The sequence below is a fragment of the Citrus clementina genome, unplaced genomic scaffold (assembly GCF_000493195.1).
Source record: "Citrus clementina cultivar Clemenules unplaced genomic scaffold, Citrus_clementina_v1.0 scaffold_3, whole genome shotgun sequence".
In the NCBI taxonomy this organism is placed as follows: Eukaryota; Viridiplantae; Streptophyta; class Magnoliopsida; order Sapindales; family Rutaceae; genus Citrus; species Citrus x clementina.
The window spans coordinates 5,670,223-5,693,283 of NW_006262339.1; the positions used below are offsets into that span (position 1 = coordinate 5,670,223).

Genomic DNA, 23,061 nt, shown 5'->3' on the forward strand with positions numbered 1-23,061 from the left:
GATTTGCTTGCAAAATACAAAAAATCATACTTAAAGACAAATAAAAATAAACAATTCATAAAATGAGTTAGGAATTTGTAAATGTGGTGAAATTATTAGTGTTATTAACAATGTACATGAAAATTAATAATTTTAGCTCTTATTAGATGCACACTTTCTAGCATTAATCAAACAGCCCTAACTTTAAAAATTAAATATCAAATGTGTGATAAATATCTTGTCATCACTAGTTTATTTGAGAAAAAAAATTCTATAACAAGATGAAAGTGAGGGAGAAGATGTATGGAAAAATGATAGTGGTTAGTTTTTAAAACTTATAAATAATGTTGCGGCAATTTTCTAAATATAATAGTGATAGTGTTGCAAATACTGTATGGTAATTTGTGAAATTACAACATTAGAATTATGGTAAAAAAAAAAGTCAGATTTTGGCTAGGTTATAGCCTGTCTTTGCACATAAATAATTTCGCTCTTAGGGATCAAATCAAAAGATAAAAATATATATATTATAATACAATATATTTTATTTTATAAAATATTAAAATTTATATTTTTATATGTTATTTTAATCTTTATTACGTAAAATATAGTAAGTCGTGTGTTATTAGAAGACAAGTAATGTAACTATACTTGTTTGATAACGATTCATTAAAAATGATCGACTCTATGAACAATTTTTTTTTTCTGTTATACGTGTCCAATTTTTAGATCGAAATTGATGAAATGAAAACCGATTATCTAAGTACTAAAAGGATACAACAAGAAGAACTTCTTTTTTTTTTTTTTAAGTATGCAAAGGACACAAGATTTTTTTATTTTTTGAATTATAAATTATTAGGACAAATTTATTATCCTGATTTTATCTTTTTTAATATTCGAAAAATATCTACTTCACTCATCTTTTTTTAATATTCAAGGAACGTTACTCATATTTTGAAAAGAAAAAAAATACTTTCACTCAATTATTTTTTTATAATTAGAAAAGAAATTAAACCCATACAATATTTTGTGTTAGCTAAATCATAAATCTTCATAATTGTGAGGGCAGGACTCTAACGAGCCCCGAGTGACACACAAGATTAGTATTTTTAACATAAATTGTAAGAGTTATATAATAAGGCTTTTGCTACCTTACATGCACGTAAAGTACAATCTTTCACAAGGCTTGTGGATTCAAGTGGGATCCACATCTAAATTTGTGAGAGACTGTACCTTACATTGCATGTAAGGTAGCAGCTCCCATATAATAATTAGTTTCATTAAAATTTTTGACGTCGTCAATCCAGTGGGAAGCCTTGACAAGCGGAGATTTGTGCACAATCCGACGGCAGGGCCTCAGTTCAGAGTTCGGACCCGAGGTTCTGCTCTGAGTCAACTCAGTCATGCAAACCAGCTGTTTTCCACTACTCTCGCGCTTTGGCATCTATTGAAGCAGAACCCACCTTTTCTTTCTGATGGTGGCTGGTGGTCAATCATTCCGTGACCCCACTATTCATCTACCCTAATCATAAGTGTCACAGGTCAGAGTTGTATTTTTTTTTTTTTAATACAAATGAGAGTTGTATTTTTATTACAATAAGCCTGTCCTTATTCCGACACTTTGCTTTTCACAAGCTCGTTATTTTCTACTAATTTTATGACAATGAGTCAATTAGCCAATTATTGTAATGGTTGGTGGGAGATTTTTAAATTTTTAATAAATCGTGTGATTAAATACTTTAAAGAGAAGCAGATAGCAATGAACTACTCCTCTTCGTTTTCTTTCGACTATGCCACGTCATCGACGAAGTGGTCCGCTGTATGCCACGTGGCGAAAAGGACGAACAGGCCGCCGCGAAGCCTTCTCTTTTATTTGGACATGACGTCAGGCTTTCTCCAATTTCCGAAAAGCTGAGATGTTTTTGTCCGGGTGTCTGCACACAGCTAGCTGTCGCCATACGTGCGCTTCTTGGTTATTCTCCACGTTTTCCTCTTGCTAAGCGAGCAAAAGCCCGTCTGGGCTCCACTTCGTTGGCGCCTTTTTTTTTTCCGACAGAATAAAATAAACAATTTTCATCCACCTAATAATACAAACAACTTTTCCGACGCATTATTAAGATAATCAATAATGCTTTTATTTACATCCGTTAATAGCAATTAAAAATAGTAATACGAGTTAATGCTCGTATAATGATGTATGGGGCGTTCCCCTTTGTTAAAGAGTATTAATTGAAGAAATAGGTGTTATTCCTATAATTTTTAGTTTTGACATAAATGAGAAAAGCCACCCATCACTTAAATCAGCATTTAGAAATTGGTACGCTCTCAAGTCTCAACTGCTGCATGCCCTGTGCCAGGAGCCTAGCTTGGACCATATATATATGTGTGTGTGTGTTTTGGAAATTGTCGCGCTCAAGTCCTTAACCGCCAAATTTGCTCGCATCTTTCTCCATAAAATGGCCCCTAAATTGCCAGTCTCCTGCGCATAAAACGCCAAAAATACAAATATTTCATATTCATTGACTGTAGTGTAGGGCAATGACTTCGTTTGTATTTTGTGTGCCAATTGACATACACATACGCATGCTGCTTAGATTTGATGTCAGGACTGCGTGGCCATGTCAGAGATCGGCACATTTTTACAAACAAACAACTATTTTTTTCTTAAAAAAAAAATTGGGAGGAAAGAAACTTGGGCTGTAGCATAGTGGCACGCATTTAATATAGCTAGCGGTATGGGTTGTAGCGTATGATCCAAAACTTTAATATATATACTAAATCAATTGTACATCCGATGTACATTCATCGTACCTTAGGCACATATAAAAATTTTGATTTGTTTGAACTCTTCCAAGCCCCATGATGATGTTTCAAGTTGCCTGAAAAAACTCTAAGCATTGGCGATGGGAATGAGAAAATTACAAACAATTCTTGGATTTGGGAAAGATTTGCATGGATTTTCTTGTCTCGTAATCTTTCACCGTTTCATTCAAAATGGAAAGCATATCCTGAGATCTTACAAGAGTGTAATTTCCACTCAATTAGTAGGACACGCTGTTGAAGAATGAAACAAATACACAATTGCGTCTCTCTTGAATCCAGAATAACTACTAAAGTTTTATCAAGTTTCTAATGGTCCTTTCCCAATTGTAGGGTCTATTTATTATTGAGGTGATATAATTTTTAAATTATTATTTCTGTGAAAAAATTGTAGGGATTATAGTATTTAGTAAATCATTGGTTGAAGGATAAAAATTGTATGATATTTGTAGACATAGCTATCTAAATTTATCAATTAATTTAATATTTCTAATAATTTTGTCAAATAATATTACATTAAATAAAAAATTAAAAAACAGTTGGGCCAGCTTTAAACAGCCCAGCTGACCCGTTTGGTTTAGCTGATTAGAAGCTAGGAGCCCACATTGTTTGGCAGCTAAGCCGAAAGGGGCTTTGCCAGGCCCAACCAAAATCGCGCTTGTCCCAAAATTGTTTGAAACTCTGAAAATATATTTATTTATTATTACTGTTATTTTTACACAGCGACTTAAATATTTGTAATTTCTTTTTCTATTTTAACATTATTTGTTGTCAATTCATAGAAAAATATATACATAATTTTTATTCTTGGGCTAAATCGCATTGAAGTCCCAATATAAGAATTAAAAAAGGCAGGGTGCTGTTGATGCACTTCACGAAAATTAGTTTGGCACTTGGCAGTTACGGCCTGATGCCTTTTCCCGCCTTAGCAGCAAAATCAGAGATTCCTAAAGTGCGCTTCCAAAATTTACCAGCTTCGTTTTGAAATTTGAATCCACTTTTGTTGTTACAGAAAATAGAATTTTGTTGCTTGCTTTCTCACAGTTCCTTGGTACTCAATTATTCGACAAATGCAAGAATATAATCGATAAAATTCGATCCTTCACTGTTGCTTCAAATTTTTTTTTTCTTCTTTTTTCACTTGCAAATTCGTTTCATCCTTGTCATGTCTCTTTCATTTATTTGCAAACTTTTGATTCTCTACTCTTATAAGCCTTTTGTATGATTTCAAGCGTGCACAAAGCTGACGTTTTCCTTTTTAATCCTCTCAAATAAGGTTTCTGCTGTAGTAATGAAGTTTTAATTCATTTTTTTAACACAGTTCTGTTCACATGTTTTTCATATAATGTACTTTTCTTTTGCCTTGTAATCAACTTGTAACGAAACTTCTTTGTGAATTATTCCTTAAACTTTTTATGGGACAACTTAGACGATGCTACACATATGTGGCAGTTGTAAGTCTTGTGCCTTAATCTCCACTGCAGGAAAGAAACAATTGGAACTCGATTCTCCAAACACATAAAAGTTTCTTTATTGATCAGGTCTCTTTTGATGCTTCTGTTGCTTGTACGCATATTGCATTTTTGAATCTCATGTTTGATTGAGCCTGAGCAATACACATGAATAAGTTAAAGGAAACTTACAGAGACATAGTTATATCTAGAGGTAGTGAAGAAGGGGAGGAATCCACGGCGAAGAGATCAGGAGAATGGACTAAAGTGAAACATCCACCCATTGAGACCTACTGGCTTTTCCCTCCTGAGAAAGAAGATAAGGCTCCTTCATCATCAAAAGGGGGCATTAAGTCATTGCTAAATTACCCAATCAAGATTCGCGATTCGTTGAAAGGAATTGGAAGGAGCAAGAGCATGCAAGTAGTGCTTCAAGGAGCTAGTGATCCGAAAGATGAACAACTTGTTCAGTCCTTCAGGGAAATGCTCCTTCTTGAGGGTCAGTTACCGCCAAAGCACAATGACTATCACACCCTTTTACGGTAAGTGTAATGGTAACATTTTCTCTTAGAGGATTAGAAATGTCAGCGGTTCGTAACATAATAAGGTATAGATACGTGTATATTTTTAGTGGTAGTTGTTGTATCACAAGATGACACACCTTCTTTTTTTCTTTTTTCAATTTGGATTCAGGTTTCTACGGATGAGGGATTTTGATATTTCAAAATCAAAGGAGATGTTTCTGAATTATCTTAAGTGGTGTGCGGATTACGGAGTTGATACAATTTTGAAGGTAAATTCCGGATGAACTCTTACCCTTTCCAATGAACATATCATATCTTTGGTTTTACGACGTTGAATTTGACTGAAATATGAAGCTGTATTTGGAGTCGATTTATACGTTAGGTATAGCTGCTTAATGGACTCTGAAAGAAGTTTAGAATACAGCGATAACAATGCTTGTTATAAGCAAGTCCTCTTTAAAACTGCAGGAAACTGGCTTCCTTTGTAGATGGCTGAGATGCTTGGAGCTGTTTATCATTGTATTATGCTCTTCTTCGTACTTACATTGAACATTGTGTAGGAATTTAAGTTTGAGGAGTTTGCGGAGGTCAAAAAATTCTATCCTCATGGATATCATGGGGTCGATAAATTTGGTAGACCGGTATACATTGAAAGGATTGGGATGGTAGATCTAAATGCCTTATTGCAAGTAACTACAGTTGAAAGATTTATCCGGCATCATGTATCTGAACAAGAAAAAACCTTAAGTTTCAGATATCCCTCTTGTTCGATTGCAGCGAAAAGACATATAGCATCAACCACAAGTATCTTAGATGTGACAGGCGTGGTAAGTACCCCCATACATCTTCTGAAAAGTTTTTCTTAGAGAACAGTTAGTTTTATTTTCATGTCAAAGTGGTATGTAAACCTAGCTTGTTAACATTAATTTCTAAGCGTATGTTGGCTCAAAGAGTAGATTGCCAAGCTTTTTAGTAATTTACATAGATTGGTTAGTATTAAGTTCTAAAACTTTCATATGCGATCTTTACTTAGGGAATGTCTAATTTCTCGAAGCCTGCAAGATATCTCTTTATGGAAATTCTTAAGATAGATAGCAACTACTACCCAGAGGTAAGTGGATCCCAAATTGATCTGATTGTTTTCCAATTTTTGATTTTCAAGCAAAAATGCGGCCGTTGATTAGCCAATAGCCATTGACACAAAGCAAGATTGATGCTTCCCATGCCTAATAGTGAGGCATTGATTATTATGAACACTAATGTATCACGTGATTATTTTTCGGCCATTGATCTTGCAGACTTTACACCGACTCTTCATTATCAACGCTGGATCTGCTTTCAGGATGCTGTGGAAAGTAGTCAAGGCCTTTCTAGATGCACGTACATTAGCTAAAATTCAAGTATGAGTTCTCGTTAATAATGTTGAATATCAAGTATGGTGAGATTGAAGAAGTTTCTTCTCAAACGGTGGGTTCATTATACTTTCAGGTACTGGGATCCAACTACCTCAGCAACCTGCACGAACTTATTGATCCGAGGTTACATATCTAGTACATATCAATATGGTTATATGAATTAGTTGAGTACACAGTTTTGCTCTTGCCTTTATATGTTTCCACTGACCTTTGAATGTAGTGGGCCTACTAAAGATAGTTTTTGCATTCTGCAGTAATTTGCCGAGTTTTCTGGGAGGAAACTGCACATGTTCTGACTATGGCGGTTGCCTGTTCAGTGACAAAGGGCCCTGGAATAATCCAGAAATTAAGGAAGTTCTTCAGGTGAACTTCCGAGTTCACTTAAGGAAAATCAACTCGTTATCACCAATGTGGGATCCATAAATGAACTAATCTTTTCAATTTTGGTATCGACTTAGTTGAGATGATATTTTCACTTCTCTCTTGCAGGCAGTTTCTGCCACAGAAGAGGTGGATACTTTGGGAGGAAATGGGGGTGACCCTTCAGAAATGGTGAGAACTGAGGAACCTCATTTGCTATGCAAAGATGTTTATCTTTACTCCTTATCAACTGACTCCCAAAATCTTTCTGGCTTAATGTTATAAATATCTAATGCTCTGATATCTTTTACATTTTTGAGGCTGCTTCGTTCGTGAAAACTGTAATCTTAAAGATGCCATGGGTACTTAATTAAACCCCTGGACATCTTTTGAACATTTCCTTAATGTAATGTTCATTTTCGACAAGAGGTACGGTCCTCAAAAGAACTCAAGTTTCTGTGCTAGGAATCATCAGGCAGAAATGACTTTTCTATGCTGCCTGTCATACGTCTAGATATTTTCTATTTCAGGATTCAGATGATGCTCTGTCACCTGATATGCTATATATTGTGCACCATTTCTCTTCTGCTTGGAGGAAAAAATTAAAGATTCTACGATTTTGTGTATGAATGGCTACGTTTTGCATAGTTGCTTAGCATAGCTATAGACTAGCTAGCATCAGATGTTCATGTTCAATAATCAAATGCAGAATCTAAGCTGTATCATAATCATGGACTTGGGGGATGATTCACTACAGAATGCTTTGTATCAAAAGGAGGAATAATAATCATGATGCTCTTTAACTTAAACGAGTTTCCTTTTCCGCCTCTTTTCTTACAAGACAAAGGGTGACAGTAGTGAATGCTGAGTTTAATGCAATACAATGCAGGGCATTGTCCAAGATCAAGACGATTCAAAATATGAAGAAAATCTTATCAGAAATAAGCTTGCATCGGAAAAGATCGTGGCATTTGAAGCTGCACTTGATGAAACCAAGATGGTTAGTTGCACTAATCATTTTGATCCTCTGTTTCTAGCAATCTAAAACCTAATGCAAAATTATGTTAATGAATTTTGCGTCACAGAAAATCGAGGCATTGGCAGCTGCACTTGAGGACACAAAGATGGTGAGTCTCAAGTTCTGCTCACATTCTATATCCGACGATTAATTTCAATCTTTTCTTTCTAAATGTTTGCCCCACGCAGGCCTTGAAAGGACTTGCTCAGCATATTGAAGATCTGAAAAATTGAGCCAATCATCTTCAAGTAAAAGCATGATCCAAAACCAGAAGATCTATTTATAGCTACATTTATTTTTTGGCTGAAGGTTCCGGTGAATGTTCACAAATAGATTGTGTCTCGGAATGGTTGCTTGGACAAGAGAGCAAACGATAGAAGTTACAACAGTCTTTGCTTGAATAGCAGGCCATGTACAGAATTTGAGAATACAAGTTATAAATAGACAATTCCTCTCAAGATTTTGGCTCATTAGCCACATTCAATACATTATGGCCATGTTTGGATGTTAGGATTAAGTATGGGATTGGACTAATTTTGAAATTAAATTTTTATCCCACGTTTGGCAAGCTTAGTTGGATTGGATTAAGGGGGACTAAATTTGAATTTAATCCTAGAATCATGGGATCAATAATCATAATTTACACATGAGTTTAGTTGGGATAAGATTAAAGAAAAAAATTGTCAATTTATGAGATTTTTATTTGTATCATTTTTTTCATTTACACCTAATATTGATCGATTGATTGATTGATTAATTAATTAATTTTTTTTATTATGATTTACTTAAATTTTATTTTTATTTATTATCTATGATCTAATTAAATTGATACTTTTACTTCGGCCAACTCTTGAGATTAAAATTTCATTACTTGTATATATAATTATTAATCGATAAAATTAAATGTTTAATTATTTATTGCATTAGTTGATTGTCTTAAATTTAATAATCACTAATATAATATTAAAAATAATCATGAAAAATAATAATGCCACTAATTAATTGATTTTATATAATATTTTTAAATATTTGATAAAAATTAATTAAGTATTTAATTTTTTTAATTTATTTTTATTTGTTTATTATATTATGACTACAAATAACTTATTTACAATATATTTAATTTTCCTAGTAAGTGCTTTTTAAATTTATTTTAATTATGATTATAAAATTTCATGGATAATTGATATTTAAATTAAAATACCAACTTAAATGCTAGCTAATATTATTTAAATATAATTTAACATAATCTAATCCGGTATTGTACCAAACATAAGACTATATATTATAATCCAACTTAATCCAATTCAATCATGCGTGCCAAACGTAACCATAATCTTCACAGTAATGGGTACTTGAGACCAATTTACATATGGATAAAAATTATCTATTGATATGAGCTTTTATGAGCTTTTAATGATCTTGTGTCATGTATATTTAAGTAATAGTATATGAGTAAGATTTATTTTTTTTATTTTTTAATTACTAATTACTCATATATATTTTTACTTAGGAGGAGAGAATCATACTTCTTTACATATATAGGCCAAAGTACTTCAAAACGATCCACTTGTACCATATGACTTTGACTGAACCACGCAAATTTGTTGTCTTCATAAAGGGTAAGTAAAATTATAAAGCCAAATATATCGAAATTGTAACATGGGAAACAAAAATAATCATTTAATCACGATTATTAATCCATAAATCTGTTGTGCTTTAACGAAAACAAAAGAAAAAAAATTAATTTCGATCCATTTTCATTCACGTGGCCATATAATTCTTTAATTTTTCTTCTAAAACTTCCAGCTATATTTTACTTCAAAGGAGGTTTTTTTTTTTTCCAAAGACTTTGAAAGTTTTAAATTAATTAATTGGTTTTAAATAAAAAAAAGATTAAAAAGCACCAAAACCAAACAAAGCACCCAAAAGAGTAGGGTGCGCGATGCATTTATTTCCGCAAGTGGATTTTCCTCTGAACGTTCTCTAATTATTTAATTATTCGCTCGCTCTCTCCATTAAATCCGTCGAAAGCAAAATAAAAAAGAAAATGTTTTCAACAAAACTAAAAAAGCAAGCGACTACGCATTAATCAACCACCATCACAATTAATTTCTTCTGCGAGTACACCATACCTCAAATTCTCGATCTGTCCGCCCCAGTCCTTTTCTTTTTATTCACACTTTTTTATTTTTCAAAAACAATAAAAACAGATTCGATCTTCTCTCTCAACATTGTTTTTGGAAAATGAGCACGGGAGAGCTTCTAAGCATCGAGCCTCTAGAGCTCAAATTTCCCTGTGAGTTTCTCTTTTTTTTGTTGGATCTGTTTTTGTTTTCTAGGTTTTTATTTTTTTTCCGTTTTTAATTTGTGTCTCTTCTTCTTCCTTTTTTTCTCTTTTTTTTTTCCGGTTTGTGATGATTAGTTGAACTGAAGAAGCAGATCTCTTGTTCTCTTCAATTGTCGAATAAAACCGACAATTATGTAGCCTTTAAGGTATCGTTCTCTGATTTATACGTTAAGTTGTCATTTTTTTTAATTGTATCTTATATTGAACTACAACGTTTAATATCATTGTTGTATGATGCAATTTGGAATCTTGTTTTGTTGCTGGAAAGGTGTCGAAATTTTCTAACTATAAATTATTAATAACTCTCACATGGAACAATTTCGTGAATTATATACATTTGATAGGGTTTTATTTATTTTTATTTTTTAAATATAGGATTATATGATTGGAAATAAAATTTAAATGTAGATTTGGTTTCTCTAAGTTTGTTATTGATTATGTTTAGGTGAAAACAACAAACCCAAAGAAGTACTGTGTGCGTCCAAACACTGGGATTGTTTTGCCTCGATCTACATGTGATATTATAGGTACATTGCTAATTTTTCTTTTTTCTAGTGTTTTTAATTTTTTGATTTTGGTATTAGTTGATAATTTGCGAATGCCTGCTCTTGATTTAGTTACCATGCAAGCGCAAAAAGAGGCACCTCCTGACATGCAATGTAAGGATAAGTTTCTTCTTCAGAGTGTAAAAACGAATGATGGAACAACCGCCAAGGATATTAATGCTGAAATGGTATTCTTTTTAAGTGATATTGTTGATTATATGAGTTTTTATGATCTGTAATTTGAAGTTTTTAATTTGTGGAAGCGCTTTTGTGTAGTTTAATAAGGAGGCAGGGCATGTGGTTGAGGAGTGCAAATTGAGAGTGATTTATGTTTCTCCACCGCAACCTCCATCTCCTGTTCCTGAAGGATCGGAAGAAGGGTCTTCACCCAGGGGTTCTGTGTCAGACAATGGGCATGTGAATAGTGCTGAGTTTGCTGCTGTCAGTGCTTGACCCATACTTTGTTTTACATTTTGTTTGTTATCAAAGAAGCAAATTGATTGCATGCTTTTTCTCTGTGAAAACAGGCTGCCAGAGCGTTTACTGAGCGGATTGAACATCAAGACAAAAGCACAGAGGTAAAGTTTAAAATTCATTTGTGTCCTTGCGTAGCTTAGTTTATTTTTGCTTATTTTCAATAATAGATATCTACCTTCATTTGTTTTACATTGAATGCAAAAGCCATATACTGTATTGTTAGAGGGATTTATAACTAGTTAAAGGGCTTTAACTGTTAGACTAAGAAGCAGACACCTGCAATAAGAGATGAGATCATCTAGTTCATAAGTGTGTGTTTTGGATACGTCTGAAATAAGTCTTCATTCATTGAATCTATGGTTCTGCTTCTGTTGTCAGATGTGTTGAAAAATTCTACCACCTCATTTCATAATCCCTGTAGCCCGTAGCCCAGGATTGATGTATCATAGTTAACTGCAATTTCCTTAGGTGTCCATTAGGGCATTTTGACAGAAACACAATGCTAGTTGCTTTTCCTGCTGCTAGACTAATTTAGGGTTCGTCATGCATTCCTTTCCATACGCTTGTTTCCACGTGTTTAATGATAATGAAATTGTTTATGCTTCAACACCAACGAAATGACACTCTATAGAGGTTCTCTTCTACATGGTTGGTTTGTTTAGTGTTGATTCTTGTCGTGTTTGCAAGACTTGCAGCAGGCAGCAGCTCTATGCCTTGACTTTTGAATTGAGAAATTTTTGTTTTTGTCCTCTAAATTGCAGCTAGATTTTGTAGCATCCAGTGGTGTTAATTTTTTGTACTATTTCTTATTAGAGTTTACAGCTGTCGTATTTGCTCTTGAGAGTATCTGATTATTGCAGGCCAGAGCTCTTATTTCAAAGCTGACAGATGAGAAAAATAATGCAGTTCAACAAAATAATAAGCTTCGTCAGGATCTGGTTAGTGATTACATTTAACTTCATCTTTATGGTTTATTACTTGACTGTCCTTTGACTTTTGCTTTTTCTTTTTCAATTTCTTTACTTCACTCGCCGGAAGTGGACAGGGTTGGTTTAATTTTTGAGCCTCCAATATACTGTATGCCTAGTATTTATAATTTTTTTTCTTTTTGAAGATATATGCTATAAAGTATGTCCATCTTCTACAAGATCATTAACTTTTTGTAATGTGGGTATGGGGTTTATGGATTTATTGGAAGTCAACCCAATGATGATCTTGAATGCTACCCACTTTTAGGTCTTGAAAGACAAATTCTGATGCTTCATTTGTCCTGGTGTTTTCAGCTTGATTAGATTTGGGGATACTTTTGTATGTGAACCATAGTAAACATTGTAAAGAATCTTGCTTTCACAAATCTGAGTATGCTTTTGATAAGTTTCTTCTTCTTCCTTTTGTGCTTTATGCTCTAAAGCTTTGAACTATGATAATCACTTGCATGATAAAATTGCAACTTGTAGGAACTCCTGAGGCGTGAAGGCAACAAAAATCGTGGTGGCGTATCATTCATATTTGTCATTTTGGTTGGCTTGGTCGGCATTGTTTTGGGGTACGTGATGAAGAAATCATAAGTATCTGTCCACTACAGGGTTTTGTTGAAATTTTCATCTCTATGCCCTTTTGTCCTCGATCAAAGAAGACGAGGAAAGGGGAAGAAGACAAACTGATGAGCAGATAACGGTGTCTTCTTTAGTTAGCTTTTATCGAATTAGTGAACTTTGTTTAGGTGTGGTTATGGGTCTTTAGCTTGCTGAAATTAAGTGTATCTGATGCGGTGATTCATGCTTCTGTTAACATGCATTCTTTTGTAACTTAAAAAGAGGATATTATATTTTCATTTGTGTTCAGCCTGAGAGACTCCACTTATGGAAATACCAGTGACTCTTAATAAAATCTACGGCTTAGTTTTGCTGCAAATTCCTTCGATGGTACTTCGTTTTCCTGATAGCGCAGCCTCGAAAGAAACAAATTTCGGAAATCCATTTTAATTCTCATCTTCTGCAATGCTAAATATTCAATCACACGATCTTATATGACCTTGTAAATGTTCTTCATTGTTAAAAGCGAGGCAGTGAGAAAAAATATCTTTGTAATAAGAAGAAGATTTACGTGATTATTCTAGAACCTTATTCTCTGCCCTGGAACTTTCTGCACCGCTTTGTTCTGTCTTCCTTTCCCCTTCTCGGCTTCTCCACGTATTACCCCCACATCCATCCCCTCTACCCCTTCCATTGCATACACATATTTATACACACCCCCACGCACACTTCTTAAACCCTCAAGACCGAATAATAAAAACAAAAGCCGAAATAAGAAAGAATGGCATTATCATCATCAATGGCGCTGAGGAGGGCCGGCGCCTATAGACTCCTCTTCAGTAATCTAATTCGCCCGGCCTCTGTCTCTCGCTCCTTCAACACGAACGCTCGGGTCGTTGATGTTGAGCGTCGCTCTGATCGTTCAGTCTCTCGCCGTCGTGATCCTTCTCCCAGTTTCTTCCCCGTTAAGTTATTAATTAAATGCTCCCGAAATATCCCAGTTTCTTTCCTGGGGATACAAATGTTTGATTTTTTTTTTCTTAATGCATGTTTGGTTCTGCATTAATTGCAGATGCGTTGGATCCCTTTTCGCCGCCAAGGAGTCTGAACCAAGTGCTGAACTTAATGGACCAATTCTTGGACAACCCATTTGTGTCTCCCGTCTCTCGGAGAGGCTGGCTTGCCAAGGAAGATGACAACAATCTAATTCTGAAAATGGACATGCCCGGACTCAGCAAAGAGGACGTCAGGGTTTCAGTTCAACAGAACACTCAGATCATCAAAGGCGAAGGACCTCAGAACGAATCAGAATCAGGTGGTGGCGATGATGATCAGGAGAATGGGAGAAGGTACTCTACCAGAATTGATCTGCCTTCCAATTTGTATAAGTTCGATGATATCAAAGCTGGGATGAAAAATGGTGTCTTGAAAATTGTGGTGCCTAAAGTTAAAGAAGACGAGGCCAAGAATGTGTTCAAGGTCAATGTTGAGTGAGCGAGCGAGCGAGCCCGAGTCTTGAGTCGGAGATCTCTTGATGAGTTAACTAGGGTCCTGCTACTGTAATAATAATAATAATCTAGGTGCTGTAGTTTTAATTTAGATTTCAAAGCACGGGTTAGTCATAAGTTATGTGTGTCCTCTGTTACTGTATTCTAGAAAAACAAAATCAGACCCAAGTTTACCAAACACTGAGCACTTTGCCGCGATTCTTTTTTTTTGTTGATATATTATTTTCAATTTTTTTTAAAAATAGTATTTGTAAATACTGCTTTTTTTTTTGTAAGTACTCTTTTAACGAGAAAAGAATGAGGTTCACGGAGACAGTTGGGTTTTGTGTGTTGCCCCTGCAATGATAATAAACATGGAACAGTAGCTTTAATCACGCAGATTTTTGCTTGAACCTCAAAAATGCTGCTGAAGCAAATAGCCCGGAAACACTAATGAAGAACTGATAACACCCGGAAATCTTTACACGGCTTCTGGTCGGATCATCTTTTACATTCTTATTGAGTCCAAAATCAGCTTTCACTGTTACTCGTTTGTTGGGTACATCCACTATGTACTCTTCTAATCCTGAAATAAAGTTAAAAATTAGCACGAGCACTATTGAAAAGCTGAGAGAACACATAACGATGAATTCTATCCAGAGGGATTGAAATCCTCACCAGTCAGCTTTGAAATAATCTGGCTGACTCTTCCTCTGCATCGAGTACAGCCCATGTTTGCAGTCACCACTATTACCTGAAACTGAACACATGTAGAAGGAAGACAGATTTAGAGTATAAAGAACAAGCTCTCAACTCGCTGTATCCAATGCTTTAATTTGCTAGGAATCGATGCATATGAACATGAGTCAACTTGATCAGAAGAGGCGATTGATATTGTCAACTTACGGAAGGAAGCGTTAGATCCTCAAAATATAAGAGAGACTGCTTGGATACCGCCACCATCTTCAGAATTGCATACAAGAACTGAGGAGCTGTATCTTCCGATGGCGCTGATGATCAGCTTTAGTTGTACCTACATTAAATGAGGAGCATGTACTTCTCCTCACGCATACTCAATCCAAACTTTTGCGTAATCAGCTCTACCCATACATGAATTCAATCTTGAAGATCTTTGACTCTTAATAAATTCACATTTTAATTTGTTTGCCACTCTCTTCTCTTCAAGTAGTTTCAACTGCTCAATATTTAAAATTTCATTTCTTTTTTTTTTTTTTTGGGAAAACATTATTAAACAAAAAGCATCATCTTCAAGGGCAATTGTTAGGCAAGAAAATAGCACGTTATGGCCACCGAAACCCACTGGCCTCGCATGCTGCCCGTAGCTGCATGTAATTGTGGGGTTCATGTTCTCAACAACGTTTATCAAATGACTGACCTCATTGAGTTTTTACTAAATTATTTTAAATTAAACAAGGTAAGTTAAGAATTGAAGCGGCTAGCTATTCAACAGAGTTATATTTGTTGATCTTTATTCAGCAGGCGTCTAGGTGTGGACAAATTTTTACTCCAATTCTTCAGAAAGGTACGTTGAAAATGAAGAGTTTGTCGTTAGTTTTGTTTTCCTACGCAATGAGCTAAAGAGCTTGGATCTGCAAGCTAGATATAAAACTAATTTAATACATAAATTTCATTCAAGGAACAATGCAATCAGTTGACCTCCTGAATATCTGTTGTGTTATTGGATCAGGGTCACAATCAGAAGCCCCAGCGACTCGTCATCACCCGTGCAACCAAGGTTAAATAATATTCAAAGTGTGCTAATAGTTTGATACTACAGTTCTAATTTCTTTTCTTTTCTTTTTTTTTAAAAAAGACATCGCCACACTCAATCTCTCGTCAGAGGGTTAAACTCGAATTTTATAATATCACCACGGAACGCACGGTTCATTAATTCAGACGGTGGAGATTCCGGAATATATAAAGATATTTTGAATCTTTCTAATGCATTATCTTTACAATTTTGTATATGAAATTGCTTCGACTTTTCCCTAATCTCCTCCCATCGCAATCACACGTCTCACTCTTGAATTCTCTCTATCATTAAGGAAATGCAAGTAGCAATAGAGAAAAGCATACAAACATTCTCAATACTGGCGGCACCAATTTATTTTCTCTCATAATTCAATGTTTACAACCACCTAGCTCACCTCTAATGCAAATTGATGGTGGCTTGCAAGGCCTGTCACAATTGACCGTAATCTTCGAAAACATTAACTGTAAATTTAAATGCTGGAAAAGAGAGAGAGAGAGAGAGAGGGAGAGGAGACCCAGCAACACAAAAACTTGTAAATTGATAAGAAATTATCATATATTCTAAACAAAATTCCGTGTAGCTTATCTGATATCTGCTGCACTGAAAGCATCAAAATCAGGATAGGCAGGTAAAATTCAACATGTGCATGACGGCAGATTCGGAGTGATATTGCAGTCCATACCATACAGCAATAAAACTGCAGCATATAACAGAGAAAATTCTTGAGCGCAATTTTTACCTCGTTGTCTTGTACACGTCTTGATGCTCACCCAGGTAAAAGTAAAATACACCACATGGATGTTGCGATCAAACTCACTGGAAGTGATCCTGTAGTGTGACTGTAAGATTTGATCATTTCTATAGCTATTCTTCCTCTTGCAATATTGAATATTAGTAGGTGCTCTAATGGGTGTTTAGATGGCAGTAAATTTGTCATCACAACTCCATCAGAAAATAAACTCACTGATCTGAACTTGCTTATCCTTTCTGTTAGTCCTACTGATGACATAAGCTGTGTCTTCTACGTCAGCATTTAAACAATTCATCCTGTGCCTGTAACAATGAAAATTCATAATTAAAGTCAATGGCTCTACAGAACGTAGTAGGAAAATATGACAGGCAGTGATGTTACTGGACATACCACTCAAAGTGATCTTCACAGCATATTGAATTCCAAATGATTGAAAGTCCAGCTCCTTTCCTACAGTAAGCAAAGAAAGGTGAATATGAGAAAGTAAGAGAATGAAACAAAAGATAACACGGTCCTATACAGGTTTAAGCTACAATCAATTCCCAGAAGGAAACTTATGAAGCTTAGTTTGAAAGATAATCAGAAGGATATTCATGACCTATCTTGTACAGGTAATTTAGGCTAATCCAACTGTTTGGACAAATAACCAGTGCATTGTATTATCTAGAACCATGGAATTACAGTTACATGAGGAGACCAAAAAAGTGGTTTCCCGTCGAACAGCAGCTCCCCAATGATATACTTGATCCCAAGGAATAATATAAATTAAAAAAAAAAAAACATGAAAGCACAACATACGCCATCCTCACACAACTCTAATAATTCTTGCAGTTAGATCCACATACCAAGTTGTAGTGTACATATCATAGAACTTGTCAAAGGCTTTACTAAAACAGTAGTGGCAAGCCATAAGATCAGTGATGTCAGTCACCTTGCATGTTGATTTACAGCATTTCACCTACATCAACAGCATCTTGTCATCATTAATCAGAAGGATGACATAAACTTATGCATCTTATATCTAAACTTGAATAATACTACAGCAGATTGTGAGCAAAAAAACAAATGTGCATAAAGGTTTCTCCTCGGTATGATCTCAAGCCATGAAAAGTGATGACCAAACTAAAATAGTCGTTAACCCTAAACTTAGTAAAGCATCCAAAATTCTATTTGCATCTGTGCACTAAGCCCTTGAATAATTAAGAGAGATTACATGAGTTCAAAGAAAATACACAAATATATATTGTCTGAATGTGGTTAATTTCAATTTCATATAAAGAGATGATCCGGTCCACTAACTCGTGCACTTCTATATCATAAAATAATTAATGGTTGAGTTTCACGTAGTTTGACCACTGTTGCAATAGAAAAAATCTGCCAACAGAGTTTATGCTCTCGAATACCAGGACTCAATGGTGACACTACTAAGATGCTGCTTACAACATATTCAATATTAAGAAACCAAAACCAATCAGAATAAATTATAATGCAGAATCCATAAATTCAAGACAAACAACAGCATCAAATCTACTGTCTATTGGATCTCAATGAAAATACTCACCAAGCGCTTGAGTTTATGAGAGAAATACTTTTTATGTGAAGAGTGTCCCTTGATGTGTTCATTCAAATGCCCTGCACTGAAAATAGGTAACCCTATCAGCAAATCTCACCACTAACACAAAACCAAATAAATTTTTCCTTCCAAATAAAAGAATGATAGGACAAAAAAATCTCATCATTTCACAATTTCACTCCTAAATTAAACTTGGCAGTGGCCAACTAACAGGACTTCTGCTACTTACTTGTCACAAAAAACAGCACTGCAATCAAGGCAAGTGGCCAAATTTAAGGAGCCACGGCACGCACTGCAATTTGCTGCTGACAAGCTTTTGCCAACTTGGTGGCATCTGCACATAAAAGAGAGTGAGATCCTTGTGAGTTCCAGGTTGTTCAAAACAAAAAAAGTTAGGAAAAAAAAAAAAAAAGAGGGGGAGCTGGGAAGTAATTTTCAGCTTGTTCATGCCAGCCATATTTACAAAGAAGAAATCAAAGGAGACAGCACAAATTCTTGCAGCTACTAACTTCAGAGACCAAACCAAAATATTCACGCCCTGTGGTTGAGGAACAGAATTTAGATCTACCAGGCAGGCATTCAACACAAAAAAAAAGGGCAACCATAAAATTGATATGGGAAAACAGAGTTTTACTACTTCATATGTTATAAATACTACAAAAGAAGAAAACATACTTGTTCAGTAGCATGTGGAAACAGATGAGAAAAACATACATGTACAAATAAAAATGAAAATAAATATTACAAGAGGACAATGAATGAGGTTATGTACTACGCACCTTCTATACAGCTGAAGAAGATCTCTGGATATGGAAGTGGACTTCTTCTGCCCCATGGCCTCCTACATGCCAAATTAACTTTAATATAGCTAATCCACTGTCAACATATACTCATGCCACCAAGAAATGCAAACTTTTTGTACTTGCAGTGAAAGCATGACTACTACCTGGCTACTAGTCATGACCAAACAATCTTTGGCAAGGTGCCCAGGCCTCTTACATTTCCAGCTGCAATGAGAAGTTTGTCAAAAAACAAAAACAGCCATAATTCCCATTTGACATGCTTGAAGAAATACATATACACACATGATGCACAGAGGAGATGTTAGATGAAGAGACATACCATTCATAAGTACAAAGACTAGATATTGTTTTGGACCATTGATTGCAGTTATTAACACAAAAGTCCTTCTCAAACTCGGGCACTGGAGGAGCAACCTCATATGTAGATGATGAGACATCAGAATTTTCGTTACTTGAGGACCCCTGATAACACTATAAAAGACAGTTAAAAACAAAACTACTTTCGCTACCTCAAATTTTAAGCAACTGCAAAGGCACCTCAACTGGCTTAAGATTTTTCAGAAGCTCAGCTTTGCACTCCGGGCTGCAGATGTCATCATCAGTCTGTCAAGACATACAAACTTACATAAAAGGTGTGTAGGAGCATGGAAAATGGTAATAAAACGGTAATAAAGTGACCAAAAATGTAAAATAGAAAATACACAGTCCACATAACCCACCTCATTGCATATATACTCTCCATATTTACCACACACTACACAAACAGGTTCTCCAGCAACAGGATATCGTTGCTCACTTCTACTCTTAATTGATTCAACTTCACTTATGTTATCTGAAGAGAAAATAAACCAAATTAATTACACAACAACAACTACAGCCGTATACTTGCTCTAAAAGAAAGGTTGAACGCTAATTTTTTAGGGGAAAAAAAATACTACTTAAATGTTTAGAAATTTTGAAGAAATGAGCAAGATTTGCGACAACTAATCGGAGGAAGTTAGAATTCTTGCAACACAGAGAGATTATTAACTACTTATTTTCCAAACAACAATAAGATGACAGAAAAACAAACCAGAGTTCAGAGGATCCTCCCTTTCTTTGCATTCTGGAGAATCATTGTCATCACCTGAGCTTGCAACATATGTTTGGTAAACATGAGAGAAATACACTGAAACATATAAATTCCAGATACAGTAAAATTTATAAGGTTAATATAACTTACTATCGTAACCGACCAAATTGATAACCGAACTAGAAGTTATCTGCGACAAAAGAGACCAACATTTATAATTATAAACATACAATACAAAAACTAAAATCAAAATTAAATGGAACCAAATGCAATTGTGATTACCAACACATCAGCCGTTAATTCTTCCGAATAGGACTGATTTGAGCTAACTTCCTTCCTGCTCAAGCCAAAAAAAAAGAAAAAAGAAAAAAGACAATATTAACTTATCATCATTTGATAATAATTAATTGGAATAACTAAAGCTAGAAATCTCAAACTTGATTAGGAAAACCAAAAAAAAAAAATTGCCTTCTCTTGTCAATGTAGTCTTGATGAGACATGGGACCATCTTTCCCTTCATCTTCGGGGTTGCTGCAACTATCGGGCTGTGGTTTCGAAAACCGACGACGTTTCACGCGGGGATTTCTGTCTTCGGGTGGAGGTCGTTCTTCAATAGGAGAAGCATTTCCCGTGGCGATATTATATGCTACAAAATTTTGAATAAGTAACCAAAATATCAAAGAGAGGCCAAATAGACCGAAATCTTCTTACAAAAGGGACGATTGGATTTAGTACCTCTCAAGTTTTGGAGAACAGAAGAGAGGCTTATGTCCTTTTTGTAAGCGGATGAAGGATTCTTGTAGAAATTAGTCCTCGTCGTCATTTTTTTCAAAGTCTCTCTGTATGACTGTATCTGCGTCGCGATGAATTGAATTCGGTAACCGCCGACGGTGAACCAAAAACGGTGCGTTTCGAGGTAAGAAGAGAACGCCACGAACGACGAGGCGGAAAGCAGGATGCGTCACCGAAAGCGTTGATGAAAAAGGTACGTAGTGGAAGTTTTTTTTTTGTTTTACACGACTTGTCGGTCTTAAAGCGAATATATGGAGGAATAAATGTCTATCCAAACAAAACTAAATGATCAGTCATATTAAATTGAAGACGTGTATGACAAGTCGTCTGGAAAAATGAAAGCTTTTAGTCAAAGTTTCCAAATGATTTGTGTCATAAAATCTTTCAACTCAAATTGATTAGCTTCTACATAGTATTTTTTTTTTTTCTTCCCCTTTTTTTTTGGTCACTAGAGTCTGGGAACAAATTTGCAAATTGAAAAACGAAGGTTTGAAGGCATGTGAGAAATATGGACAATCAAGTTAACGGATTTCGCAAAATTGTTGGACCAACATAATCCAGTATTTGCATTCCAATCAATGTGGCAAATGGTCAAACAAAGTCTAAAATTCAGAAACGTGTTTCTTAGGAGTCTTAGAAAGGCCCGTAACCCAAAAGTTCAAACATGCCCGTATATTGACCGTCAGTCACTCCTGAAGGCTTTGACTCTGTATTGTGTATAACTACTCCTCAGCCGAAAAGAGTTGAATTATGCCAGAGAATCAAGACAGCTTCAGAGTTCGATGACATTTCTGGCATCATCGAGTACGTCAGCTTCCTAATGAAATAGGAAAATGCTACTTTCCCCGGTCAAACCCCGAATTAGACCAAAATGATGCCGGTTTATTTTTTTTGCTTCCATGAAACGTAGTCGTTTCAATAATCGTGTAGTTCTTCCTTGGTGTAGTCGTTTCCTTTTGGTTTCTTCTTCCCTTGGTGTAGTAGTTCCCATGTTTTATATATGGCCTCAGGTAGTTCATCCATCGCAGCCTGCAACTCTTGCCACTCCTTGATAATTAAACAACAATTATCAACAACAAGAAATAAAGATCCCATATATTAGTTGATGTGATTTTTATAACTTGATGTGATCTATTAATACCAGCAAACTTGGGAAGTTGAGCCCAATTCCAGTGGCCATATTTCAGAATATAAGCTCTTAACTTATCATCTTCTTCTTTACTCCATGCACCTTTCTTCATTCCTCTTCCATTATACGTTGGGGCTCTCACCATTTTTGATAACTCACTCACCACTCTCACTCTCTTTCTGTGGATGTGTTGAAAATCTTAATTTGCCCCCAAATCCTTTTGATACAAAACGAGATTTGTTTAGGAGGAAATTTTCCCAATTTGGATCTTAAACAAAACGAACAATACGAAGAGGAGTGGAAGAGGATTGGGTTATGTCGTTCCCTAGGGAAACGAAGAGGAGAAAACGAAGAGCAGAGGAAGAGGAAAACGAAGAGCAGAGGAGCATTTGCTTTTGCTAGGATGAAACGGTAACATTTCATGAAGAAGAGAAAACGGCGTCGTTTTGTTTTAACTTTCGGGGTTTGACCCGGGTAAATAGCAAAAGGGAAATTTGCAACCTACCCCCAAATAAACTGACATTTTGCACCGCGCACCCAAGAAAAATGACATGTTGCACCGCGCCCCCAATTCCGTTAGTTTTTCGGTTATTATTAACAGAATGGTGTGAAATTTAATGAAATGACGAAAATACCCATTTTTTAAATTCAAACACTAAAGCTACAAAAGACCATTTTTTTATTGTGTTAATTGACGTTATTATCCCTGTATGAAGGCTTTGCACATCGTTGATGAGGCTAGCGATAGACATTTGCTTGAATGGCCAAGTAAATATGGATTATTTACAGCCGCGTGGCAGCACATGAATGAAGCAACATTCAACTTAAGTGAATGTTGAAGCCTCGATCCAACGGCTATATATGTTTCCAACGGTCAAATTAAGCACCCAAATATATAGAGATTCAAGACACACACCCTCACAACCAGCCTCCATCAACATTCAACACACACACCCTCACAACCAGCCTCCATCAACATTCAACAATAAACATCAGCAGTAACTTCATACCTTCAACTTTCACCCAATGCAAGCTTAAAACATCAGCAACAATAACAGCATACCACATTCAACAATTAAGCATAACACTTTCAGTTGTGACTCCATTCTTTGTACATATCATAAACATTACAAGGAATAATCCATAGAAAAAGAAGAGAAGAGATGTCCAGTTCGAGGAGTGCATCAAGTTCATCAACCCACCCAA

General features: G+C 35.4%; 5 protein-coding genes across 8 annotated transcripts; 3 read left to right on the plus strand and 2 right to left on the minus strand.

The window, feature by feature from the left end:
- The first annotated feature begins 4,367 nt into the window (after positions 1–4,367).
- Positions 4,368–7,800, plus strand: LOC18049994 (phosphatidylinositol/phosphatidylcholine transfer protein SFH11). Its single transcript, XM_024189530.1, has 11 exons — positions 4,368–4,792; positions 4,944–5,043; positions 5,335–5,601; positions 5,808–5,885; positions 6,073–6,174; positions 6,263–6,312; positions 6,444–6,552; positions 6,679–6,741; positions 7,439–7,549; positions 7,635–7,676; positions 7,756–7,800. Exons 1-11 carry the CDS (start codon positions 4,419–4,421, stop codon positions 7,798–7,800), a joined length of 1,341 nt encoding a protein of 446 aa, XP_024045298.1. The 5' UTR covers positions 4,368–4,418.
- Positions 7,801–9,499: 1,699 nt separating this feature from the next.
- Positions 9,500–12,853, plus strand: LOC18049995 (vesicle-associated protein 1-2). Of its 3 annotated transcripts, none has more exons than XR_002906436.1 (8): positions 9,500–9,866; positions 9,993–10,063; positions 10,363–10,444; positions 10,535–10,650; positions 10,739–10,903; positions 10,990–11,040; positions 11,753–11,877; positions 12,397–12,485. XR_002906436.1 is itself a non-coding variant. In XM_006440265.2 (8 exons), the coding sequence occupies exons 1-8, from the start codon at positions 9,815–9,817 to the stop codon at positions 12,505–12,507; spliced, it is 726 nt and encodes a 241-aa protein (XP_006440328.1). In that variant the 5' UTR covers positions 9,500–9,814; the 3' UTR covers positions 12,508–12,853. The 3 variants fall into 3 exon arrangements, 1 of the variants encoding a protein (XP_006440328.1); XR_002906437.1 differs by having other exon boundaries at positions 11,762–11,877; XM_006440265.2 differs by having other exon boundaries at positions 11,800–11,877; positions 12,397–12,853.
- Positions 12,854–12,924: 71 nt separating this feature from the next.
- LOC18049996 (heat shock 22 kDa protein, mitochondrial) lies at positions 12,925–14,175 on the plus strand. The gene is made up of 2 exons (XM_024188328.1): positions 12,925–13,439; positions 13,547–14,175. Exons 1-2 carry the CDS (start codon positions 13,256–13,258, stop codon positions 13,966–13,968), a joined length of 606 nt encoding a protein of 201 aa, XP_024044096.1. The 5' UTR covers positions 12,925–13,255; the 3' UTR covers positions 13,969–14,175.
- A 161-nt stretch (positions 14,176–14,336) lies between these two features.
- Positions 14,337–15,149, minus strand: LOC112100357. Its single transcript, XM_024189600.1, has 3 exons — positions 14,868–15,149; positions 14,640–14,721; positions 14,337–14,547 (listed from the first exon to the last, which is right to left on the minus strand). Exons 1-3 carry the CDS (start codon positions 14,922–14,924, stop codon positions 14,354–14,356), a joined length of 333 nt encoding a protein of 110 aa, XP_024045368.1. The 5' UTR covers positions 14,925–15,149; the 3' UTR covers positions 14,337–14,353.
- A 906-nt stretch (positions 15,150–16,055) lies between these two features.
- LOC18049997 lies at positions 16,056–21,105 on the minus strand. 2 transcript variants are annotated; one of them, XM_024189186.1, is made up of 16 exons: positions 20,670–21,105; positions 20,403–20,580; positions 20,217–20,271; positions 20,085–20,124; positions 19,935–19,988; positions 19,582–19,694; positions 19,400–19,465; positions 19,182–19,324; positions 19,006–19,066; positions 18,839–18,900; positions 18,289–18,393; positions 18,048–18,123; positions 17,332–17,444; positions 16,877–16,936; positions 16,700–16,788; positions 16,056–16,574 (listed from the first exon to the last, which is right to left on the minus strand). In XM_024189186.1, exons 1-16 carry the CDS (start codon positions 20,755–20,757, stop codon positions 16,549–16,551), a joined length of 1,329 nt encoding a protein of 442 aa, XP_024044954.1. In that variant the 5' UTR covers positions 20,758–21,105; the 3' UTR covers positions 16,056–16,548. The 2 variants fall into 2 exon arrangements, with proteins under 2 accessions (XP_024044954.1, XP_024044953.1); XM_024189185.1 differs by having other exon boundaries at positions 19,182–19,333.
- Between the last annotated feature and the right edge of the window lie 1,956 nt (positions 21,106–23,061).